The following is an 11515-nucleotide window of genomic DNA, read 5'->3' on the forward strand; positions in this document are numbered from 1 at the left end:
CGTGGAAGCAATGTTCTACCAAGTTCGAGTCCAGCCTGACGACTGCAAGTATTTGCGATTTCTTTGGTGGCCACATGGCGATCTGGGAAAAGAACCAGAGGAATATCGGATGTTAGTCCACTTGTTTGGTGGAGCTTCATCTCCCAGCTGCGCAAACTACGCTCTCAAGAGAACCGCAGAAGACAATAAAGAAGATTTTGACGCAGTTACCATAGCAACCGTAAAGCGTAACTTCTACGTGGATGATTGTTTGAAATCAGTCCCGACCAACCCAAAGGCTGTTAAATTGGTGGGTGAACTCCGCGAATTATTATCAAGAGGAGGTTTTCGCCTGACCAAATGGATATAAAATTCTAAGAAGGTAATGGACTCTGTACCTGAATCGGAGAAAGCACCATCAGTAAAGAACCTCGACCTCTCCGAAAACGTAACGCTAACCGAAAGAGCGCTTGGTGTCCAGTGGAACGTTCATACTAACACATTTGGTTTGGATTGTCGAAAAGAGAAAACCCGCTACTAAGAGAGGAATTCTGTCTGTCATTTGTTCCGTCTACGACCCCCTGGGGTTCGTTTCCCCCTGTATTTTACCTGCTAAAGCAATACAATAAGATTTGTGTCTTAAGGGTCTCGGTTGGGATGACCCGATCCCTGAAACAAGCAAGCAGAAATGGGAAGCCTGGCTGAGAGAGCTACCCAAGTTGGAACAATTTCAAATACGGCGATGCTTCAAGCCCCAAGAATTTTCAGATGTAAAACGATGTGAACTTAATTCACCACTTCTCAGACGCTTCTAATCAAGGGTATGGAGCAGTTTCGTACCTGCGTCAAATCAATGCAGTTGGCAAGGGTCATTGCTCTCTTATCATGGCAAAATCAAGACTGGCTCCACTCAAGGCTATGACGATTCCAAGAATGGAATTATCCGCAGCGGTTCTAGCTACAGGACTTGACCGGATGATCAAACAAGAAGTCACCTTGTCAATCGACCAATCTACTTTCTGGACTGACAGCACTTGTGTTCTCCGCTACATAGAAAACAAGGATAAAAGGTTCCAGACCTTTGTTGCAAATCGTATCTCAGTTATTCTTGACCAGTCCACTGCAACACAATGGAGGCATGTTGACACTATACAGAATCCGGCCGACGAAGCATCAAGGGGGATGACAGTTGAAGCATTGTTAAATAATGAACGCTGGATACAAGGACCAGACTTTCTAAAGCAACCTGAAGAAGAATGGCCACAAAGACCAACAGACATGGGCAAGATTTCTCCCGATGATCCTGAAGTAAAGAAAACTGCTGTAGCATTTGCAAGTGAAACAAGCGAACAAACCGAAGATTACATTAGCAAAACCTTTGAAAGATTCTCTTCATGGACTCATTTGAAAAGGGTCGTGGCATGGATTCTACGCTACAAAGGCATGTTACGCAAACAGAGCCAGCTGCGCAAAGAAAACAAGAAAATCCACTTCCAATCAAGCAAAGGTGAAATTGTCCCCTTAACTGTGTGCGAGATAAGGGACGCCGAAGAAGTCATCATTAAGCTCGTGCAGAACCAAAGCTTCAAAGAAGACATGCAAACCCTTAGGCGGGTCACTCAAGAAACACAAGACAAGAAAATTGCAGTGAAGAAGTGTAGCAATATCTACAAACTTGACCCGTTTATGGAAAATGGTTTCATGCGAGTTGGAGGACGTCTCCACAATGCACGAATCAAGATCGACGCAAAACACCCTATTATTCTTCCAAAGAAGCATCACGTTGTCAACCTCATTATTGATTACTATCACCGAGCTTCTGGGCACTCAGGAGTTGAATACACCTTATCGTTACTCAGACAAGGCTACTGGATAATAGGCGCACGATCGATTGTACGCAACATCATCAACAAATGTTTTAATTGCCGGCGACGTCAAGCACCTGTTATGCAACAAAAGATGGCGAGCTTACCAGAAGATCGCATAACACCTTCAAAGCCACCATTCACCTATGTAGGAGTCGACTATTTTGGTCCCTTCTTAGTAAGTCGAGGAAGAGTAACAGCTAAGAGATATGGAGTTTTGTTTACCTGTCTTGCCATCCGTGCAGTCCACATTGAAGTCGTACACTCTATGGACACTGAATCCTTTATCAATGCTCTACGTCGCTTTATTTCAAGGCGAGGACGTCCAGAAGAAATTAGGTCAGACAACGGAGGAAACTTTGTAAAAGGCGAAAAGGAGCTACGCGAAGCTTTGCAACAATGGAACCAGGCTCAAATTCACGATTATTTGCTGCAACATGATGTCAAGTGGATATTCAACACACCCGCTGCTTCTCACCACGGAGGAGTATGGGAAAGATGTATCAGAACTGTAAGGAAAGTCATGAAGGCGCTACTTAAAGAACAAGTTCTTGACGATGAAGGTCTATGCACGCTGATGTGTGAAGTGGAATCAATCGTGAATGGAAGACCAATTACAAAGGTGTCTGACGATCCACGAGATTGCAACGCACTCACGCCCAATCATTTGCTGCTACTTCGAGGAGGATCAGCAATGCCACCCGGAGCGTTTTCAAGAGAGCATAACTACAGCTGTCGCCGATGGCGCCAAGTACAGTATCTCAGCAACCTGTTTTGGCGACGATGGACGCGAGAATATTTACCTTCGTTACAGCAACGCCAAAGGTGGAACAAGCCACAGAGAAATCTCGCTGTGAATGATATTGTGCTGCTTCTAGACGAGAACACGCCCCGCAGTATCTGGCCATTAGGACGAGTAATTGAAGTCTACAGCAATCGTGGAGATGGATTAGTACGTTCAGCTAAAGTCAAGACCAGATCAACGGAACTGGTGCGACCAGTGGACAAGATTGTTTTACTGGAGTCAAGTGCAGAGGACGCAATTGACGCAAGCAAGGATCAGTAAGATGTTATTATAATGGACATTTATCAGCTCACGCTTTGAACACTATATTTTACAATCTATAGTTTGTTAGGTTAAGCGTTTCAAACCTGCCATAGTTATTTGGTAAAGGCTAATTTTATCGCCTTTAAGGGGCCGGAATGTTAGTTTTGAAACGCTCTTTTGTTCATTTGTCTTATAGTATTTTTCAGTTGCTTTAAGACAGTTTTATTTTTTGGTTATAGAACGTGATTATATCAATCTTTCTAGAAACATTTCGTAGGTTTTTACGCTTATGTCATGGTGCGGTACTTTCCGCTAGGAAACGCGTAAAGCGTAGGTACAGTTTTACTTAGTTAAGGCCCTAGGCATAATACACGTATACTCTATTGTAAAAGAGGCAACGCAATATTAGAAATTATAAGTTATCCCGCTATCATTGGAGTTGCTATCGGAAGACATTTTGCTGTTGCTAGATTGCTATCTTTTGCTACTTTTGGTGCGAGTCGTCGACAAAGTAAGTCTTTTATTTTCTTATGGTTATTTAGTACTGTAATTCGTGGAACTATCAAGTCTTAACGCTATCTCATGAGAAGGACATTGATTTGAAGACAAAACTGCTGGAATCAAACAGGATTGATTATTGTTACTGTTACCAAAGTATTTTATATAATCTAGTTTAGTGTTTTTAAGATAAGTTCTGTTCAAGCGGAATCGCTACGATATAGTTTTTTGATTGTTTTATTCACGCTGAGAGTTAAATGTTATTGTCTCGGTTAATTAGCTCAAGTATCAATTATGGGATTTTTCAGTTGTGTGCTTCTTGCATCATAGTTTTATGTCGTTTAGATTATTCTACCCTTTAGTCCTAATTTTATAGTTAATCTAAGTAGTTCGTATTCTTTAATTATCGCTTTCAGTTCGAACCTACGTCTAACTACGTTTAGCTGCGTCTACGTCTACGTCCACGTTTTGTTACGTCGTAACTAGGCTACGAACATTGCTATTACATTGAATTATTGTTGTACACGCGACTACTATTGTTATGAACTTTAAGGATCTGTCATTAAATCTGCTTTGATATTCTATCACGTGGAGTTCGAATCATCTATCGCCTCGCACCGTGCTACCCCTGTTATTGTTGAGATTTGGATTATTCGCGACCTCCAGAATTTCAGCAATTACAATGGGGTGCGAGAAGAAGCAATGAGAGGAGAGAGGAGAGGGAGTCGGACCAGAACGCCAGCAGCTATACAGAACGCCATAGGTTGCGTAGCGGTTCTCTTCTTTTCGAGGGTCCCAGTATCTTTTCCGCTCTTTCTCCTACCCCTCTCGTTCACATTTGAACTAAGTCTTAGAAAAACATGGTTTAAGTTTGGTAGTGAACTGCTTCATTGATTCATTGTTAGATCGACAAAGTTATAACAAGAAAGTTGTTGAGCAATGTGTGGTTATCCCCGCTATAACCTGACTAACTTCAAAATTCTCAGTTGTTTCAACTTCAAATAGGGCCGCATTCTATTTCTAACCAGGTGAAACCCTGATCGGAACTGATGCTTGACTACAAAGACGATTTCCTTTAAAAAGCAACAACAACAAAAAAACAGCCAAAAACTTGTCTCAAATCAATAACCAAATCGTCCAAAGTTTGTGTAACTCGCTTGCCAACTCGGTTCCCAACTCGGTTCTTAACTCTCTTGTTAGTTTAACTCCCCATACTTTCACTAATGCGGTCCAACTTTTGTACTGTGTTAATGAGATGAATATATATTTTACGCGCGTTTCTGTGTAGGTACTTTTTCCGTACAATAGATTCTCACGAATGTTTGCGAGAAAATATAATAATGATTCAAATTTTTAACGACATCGTTGTCAGGTGCTACTCTTCGACTGAAAGACTGCGGATCGCTTGCGTTTCATGAAAACTGAGGAAGGTCAAGTTGCCAGGATGACTTTATGAACAATTTAGAAGATCTGGACCACTGCTAAGTCTCACGAACTCACTGAAAATGTATCATGCGTCGACTCTGATCGCAAAGAGAGCTCGGAACCTCAAGGCTATCCTTGCTTCTCCACGTCTTGACCAACCGACGGGGCGATATTACAGTCGGTGCGTAGGATCAACTAGTTTTATAGTCAAACGCCAAGATATTTTTCACAAAATTGTTTTCAAAGTTTGTGATTCGAGCAGGAACATAGCTGATGAGCGTTCGGACTGATGTTCGATACCCTGGTACTGGAAACCGAGGATAAAAAATTTCACATTGATGTATCTTTAGCTTGTCCAAGGAGCTCACGAACAAAAATACCCTTTGATTTTTGTTAGGTTTATTTTCATGCTTTGATTGATTATTTTCTTGTTATTCCTATGGGGTTTTATCATAAAGTGTAGTTGCACCGCCTGACGCCGCGCTCCCAAGGAAAAGAGCCAACACTGAAACATGAGAGTATGAAAATGTAAGAAATTTTATTTATATACTACTTGTGTCGTACCTTGTCCTGTCGTGAAAAAAACTGGTCAGAAATTTAGCTCAATCATATTTCTTAACACAAGCTTTTTGTTTCTTTTCTTGCCATGAGTTGCTTGTTGAGATCACATCGAGCCGTGGACGATCAGGGCCCGGGGAACTCTGATGAAGAAAAAGTAAAGAGATAGTCTGTAGAGGTAAGTATTTTAAAACCAGTAAGTTTCGTTAAATCAAATCACGATTCCTGAATCAAATAATGAAACTGAAAAGAAAAACCGGTAATATTGATCGGTATTGGTGAAGTTGAGGATGTAAGGATATAAGCAGGCATATGTATGAACGTACAAGGGAAAACTGAATTGAATTAACGGATTGCGATAAGTTGAGGTTCAGACGAGTGACTCAGTGACTGGTTTCCTCCGCTAATCTCGGTGGATTTTTTAGCAAGTGTAAATCATTTGCAATACTGAGTTAATTGAGTTAACTGGTCTTAAAAACACAAAATTATTAAGTTATGGTAATATTATAGAACCACACGGAAACTTATAGAAGAAATGTTTCCCATCCGCGGATATTGCGAAGTAACTCAGTTGTTTTCTAGCATAGAAATTCTTGCAATATGAAAATTTTAAAAAAATTCAACTTGGTGTTTTTTTTTTTAATTTTAGTGTCAAAATACTCCATTCCTTTTCGAGTTTTTTTAGTTAACTCGCAACTCACCCATAATTGTACCAGAATTCCATTCTATAACTCTCGCACACATAATTGCATTAGTTTTCAGAATCAAAATACATTGATTTCTTCTTGTTATCTCTCTTCATTTACAGATTAGAAAGGACTCTAAGAATTCAGCCGCCTAAATACAACAACGAGAGAATACTGATGTAGGTACGCATCACAAATTTTGTGGTTTTGAAAATTAGCTTCAAAAAAACATTCCTGGTAGTGGAAAAACTAGACAACGCCCTAAATTTTTAATCATGAAATTTCCAAAACAAAAAATTGAAAAATGCTAAATCAAGAGCTATACTAGCAATTTAAAGTTAAATTACTTTGCGACTACTGTAATCGGGGCCACCTAGACAAAAAGTTGACCAATCGGATTACAAAGGAAAATAACAATACATTCGGAGAAAGTTAGTTGTCAATCATAATAAACGAAACGAAAATAAACAACATGGATAGAAATCAACCTACAGACTTGACCTTTTGAACCCGCTGAAGAAGCACGTGTTTTCCGAGTGGTCCGTTAGAGTGAAACGCATGCCGGGTTTGGGGGGAAGAAATGAGGTCTAAGACACATTGCTCTTTAATCGGTTGCATAGCGGACACCTTTCGTGGTAGTCAGCAGATAATTGCAGTATTTTTCCTAAAATAAATATTTCAGGGTTGAGAAGGGAACCACCTTCCCTGCTAGCAGGGAAGGAACCACCAAGGAAATAACTCAAATTTGAAGAAAACAATATCATGCCGCTTTGTTTTTTTCGCATATCGTATTTTTCCTTTGGTATTGAAATTGCAAAACGCGCAAGCAACCGTGTAAATTCTTTAGAATGGTCCATATTTTGGCTTTTCCTACCATGCACGCAAGCACAACAGTTTCGAAGTCAATTCTTTCGCTCCAAGTTCAGCATTTCTTTCTTAACACAACTGAGTTAAGACTTTTAGGAAGTCGACCTGCGCGCGACCCAAGCGAGCGACAACAAGAAAAAAAGCGCGCGACATTGAATGACTTTGTGAAAGTCTAAATTGAGTCCGGCCGCTAATGAAAATTAACTTGGTTAAACTCTTTTAACCCAGGGCCCTCGCATTTGAAAAATAACTAATAAAATTTAATACAGTGCAACCTCGATATAACGAAAGACCAAGGGACTGGCAAAATATCTTCGCTATATCGAGGTTCGTTTAACTTATATCGAAGTTTTTTTCATATTGCCTTATATCTTTTCTATTCCTGGAGTTGAAAAAGATAGTTTTTAGACTGAGGACTATATTGAGGTTCCACTGCAATAAACATTACGTTCATATAAATAGTATCTTTGTTGGAATAAGAATTTTCCAGCATCTAAATTTATCATTGGTCCGTTTCGATCCTAGATCTGATGCGTAGTTAGCTTCAAAACACTTGTCTTTACAAAACTGGAATTTGTCCTAGACTACTGCGTTTTCAAACCAGCAAGGCCGGAGCATATTCAACGATGCAGGATGGAGTCTTTTTTTACGAAAGTTCTCGATTAAATCTTCTCCTGTAGAACTCTTGTCAGAAAATGCCATATCAGACTGTTTTAAACTGACCAAGTTGCAATAAACATGAATTCAAACAAATTAACATTTGATTTTAATTCTTTTCGTAAATTACCATGCACTTTTATGCAAACAGTAACTGTTTTTGGAAAGTCTCGCCTGGCACTGATGCAGGTATTGTTTCTCTGCAAAAGTCAATAACAAACCTATTCTACAGTGCTCATGTTTTAAAAGCTCCATTATCTTGACTTGTTCAATGGAATGTTACCTTTTCATTTTAACAGATAAATAATTAGCAGAAAGCTAGACAATGTTTGGCAGAAGAAATGAAACTCATGAAACACGAAGTTGAGAGATTCAAAAATGTAAGTACTATCTGCACCATTGTCTTACGTCCTGCAATGATTATAAATTAGCGTTATATCCCAATAAGCGAAATAATTTCCTTTTCAGGCCTCGGCTTTCATATCATACTTTGTATGATTGTATGAAGGGTTGCTTGGTCTAGCTTGGGCGACAGCTGCTCCCTGGAAATATACAGCAGTTTAAGTACTTCAAGTTACTATTAGCACTGGGTAAACTAAAACTCCAACCCTGCAAGCAAGAGGAAAATATGCTCCCTAGCCGGATACAACAGTCTATGATAGATAAAACGTTTTACTAGATGGATTGGGTTTCCAACCCCATAGCAAGCAAGGGAGACAGAAGCTCCCTGGACTGATACGTCATTCAATGATAGATGGATGTTACTATTAAAACAAGATAACCTGGAATTTCAACCCAGCAAGCAAGGGAGACAGGAGTTCCTGGGCTGATACTTCAGTCAATGATATATGGAATGTACTATTAAAACTAGATAACCTGGGATTCCAACCCAGCAAACAAGGGAGACAGGAGCTCCCTGGACTGATACTTCAGTCTATGATAGATGGAACTTCCCAATAAAACTAGATAAAGTGGGATTCCAACCCAGCAAGCAAGGGAGATAGGAGCTCCCTGGACTGATACTTCAGTCTATGATAGATAGAACATACCATTAAAACTAGAAAAACTGGGATTCCAACCCAGCAAGTAAGGGAGACAGGAGCTCCCTGGACTGATACTTCAGTATATGATACATGTAGATGAAACTTACTTTTCATGCCCAAATTCTGGAAGCAAATGAAGTGCGTTACGTCTTCACCTCTAATAATAGTATTGGACTGGTGGGGAGCAGCAATTCTTTCAATAAAGTAAAAACACAAACTGCTTTTAGTACTAAAATACTAAAAGAGGATTCTAAAAAAAAAAAGGTGGCCCGTTGACCTCAAGCCAGGTGGAGGGTTTCGTGCGTTCCACAGGGTGCTTGTCTACTTATGCGCGGCGAGTGGTATTGAGCCATCAGTTACACCGAGGTCTGGGTGGTCGCCTCTGACCGACAGGTGATGTATTGGGCGCCTATGAGAAAACGGCCGTTGCACTCAAGTGCTTGTCAACTCATTCTGCAGTGGGGCAGAGCTTTACGAGTGATTATGCACAGGCCGTAGCGGTGTACCGCTCATCGGGTCATGCCATATCTCAGCTTCTGTCACGAAACAAGTCTGTTGTAAGCGCTCATGCCCAGGTGGCCCGGTTTGGACACAAGCGGAGGTCACAGTCATTCTTGTGGCACTGCACTCAAGTGCTTATTGACTTATTCGATACTGCACAGGCCATGAGAGTGTACGCTTTTCATCTTTTTTTTGTTTGTTTGTTTTTTAAATAATAAAATTTTTGGATTATTTTGGGTTTAATTTTCGGTTTTCTGTGAAGGAGCTGTTGCCCTGAGACGATTGTAACTGATTTTCTAAGTAATATGCACTCAGGTCAACTGGGATTCCAACCCAGCAAATATGGGAGACAGGTGCTCCCTGAACCATTACAAGGATACTCTAAGACTATAATAGTAATATGTGGTTAGGTCAACTGGGATTCCATCCCAGCTAGCAAGGGACACATTAGCTCCCTAGACTGATACTTCAGTCTATGATGATTAAACATACTATTAAAACTAAATAAACTGGGATTCCAACCCAGCAAGTAAGGGAGACAGGAGGTCCCTGGACTGATACTTCAGTCTATGATAGTTAAAACGTACTATTAAACTAGATATACTGGGATTCCAACCCAACAAACAAGGGAGACAGGAGCTCCCAGGACTGATACTTCAGTCGATGATAGATGGAACTTACTATTTAAACTAGATAAACTGGAATTCCATCCCAGCAAACAAGGGAGACAGGAGCTCCCCGGACAGATACTTCGGTCTATAATAGTTAAAACTTTCTGTTAAATTTATATAAATTGGGATTCCAACCCAGCAAACAAGGGAGATAGGAGCTCCCTGGACTGATAACTCAGTCTATGATAGATGCAACTTACTATTAAAACTAGATAACTGGGATTCCACACCCAGCAAGTAAGGGAGACAGGAGCTCCCTGGACTGATACTTCAGTTTATGATACATGTAGATGAAACTTACTTTTTATGCCCAAATTCTGGAAGCAAATGAAGTGCATTACTTACTATAATAGTAATATGTGGTTAGGTCAACTGGGATTCCATCCCAGCTAGCAAGGGACACATTAGCTCCCTAGACTGATACTTCAGTCTATGATAGTTAAACATACTATTAAAACTAAATAAACTGGGATTCCAACCCAGCAAGTAAGGGAGACAGGAGGTCCCTGGACTGATACTGCAGTCTATGATAGTTAAAACGTACTATTAAACTAGATATACTGGGATTCCAACCCAACAAACAAGGGAGACAGGAACTCCCGGGACTGATACTTCAGTCGATGATAGATGGAACTTACTATTTAAACTAGATAAACTGGAATTCCAACCCAGCAAGCAAGGGGGACAGGAGCTCCCTGGACTGATACTTCAGTCTATGATAGATGGAACTTGCTATTAAAACTAGATAAACTGGGATTCCAACCCAGCAAACAAGGGAGTCAGGAGCTCCCGGGACTGATACTTCAGTCTATGATAGATGGAACTTGCTATTAAAACTAGATAACTGGGATTCCAACCCAGCAAGCAAGGGAGACAGGAGCTCCCTGGACTGATACTTCGGTCTATGATAGATGGAACTTGCTATTAAAACTAGATAAACTGGGATTCAAACCCAGCAAACAAGGGAGGCAGGAGCTCCCTGGACTGATACTTCAGTCTATGATATATGGAACCTACTATTAAAACTAGATAAACTAGGATTCCAATCCAGCGCAATAATTCCGCATCAAATAGTTTGAATATTAGTTTACATGATGTCTGTTACATGGTAACATTTTCGAACCGGTTATTTGTTTTTCTTCAGCATATTTGTTTTCTAGGTTGAATCGGTATCCGAAAAATACCTTGGAATGAAATTGAGTCGCCGACTTCGTTCACTGGCTAGGAAATCGTCTTTTAAGCTTGAGGTAGTTTTTACTGTCAAAACGGTTTTTTATTAGAAATTAATCCCCGAGTTTCTCTTAAGACTTGAATAACAAGCCCTATGGCAGTTAAGCACTGATTCCAGCTATGGAGATAGGATTGATATACTTATCTTTTATTTGCCGACGATAAAATCTAGAATAAGAGTATAACGTAGTACTTTACATGTTGTCGTCTACTATAGTCAGAGAATGGAGAACTTAAAATAAGTAAACAACAGAAGTGAACTCATTTGCCCCTGTTGCAAAACAAGAACCACAAATAAAAAAGTTTCTTATGGCGCTTACGGGTAAACCCCAAAATGGTGATGGCTGTTTCTCGAGTACCTGTATTTTCTTTTATTTTTTAGATGCTTTATTTTGGTAACGAGTTGTTTCTTTTGCCGTTATCTTTGTTGAGATTAGGTTTGTTCCCAACAGCACTTGTTCATCATCTGACGAAATTCGTGTTATTG

At 40.1% G+C, this 11515-nt stretch overlaps 2 protein-coding genes across 2 annotated transcripts; both read left to right on the forward strand.

The window, feature by feature from the left end:
• Window positions 1-10: 10 nt before the first annotated feature.
• On the forward strand, window positions 11-794 carry LOC140938139 (uncharacterized). Its single transcript, XM_073387664.1, has 2 exons — window positions 11-289; window positions 624-794. The coding sequence occupies exons 1-2, from the start codon at window positions 11-13 to the stop codon at window positions 792-794; spliced, it is 450 nt and encodes a 149-aa protein (XP_073243765.1).
• Window positions 795-864: 70 nt separating this feature from the next.
• On the forward strand, window positions 865-2910 carry LOC140938140 (uncharacterized). The gene has a single exon (XM_073387665.1). The coding sequence runs from the start codon at window positions 865-867 to the stop codon at window positions 2908-2910; it is 2046 nt and encodes a 681-aa protein (XP_073243766.1).
• Window positions 2911-11515: the final 8605 nt, after the last annotated feature.

This window comes from Porites lutea, chromosome 5 (assembly GCF_958299795.1).
Source record: "Porites lutea chromosome 5, jaPorLute2.1, whole genome shotgun sequence".
NCBI lineage: Eukaryota > Metazoa > Cnidaria > Anthozoa > Scleractinia > Poritidae > Porites > Porites lutea.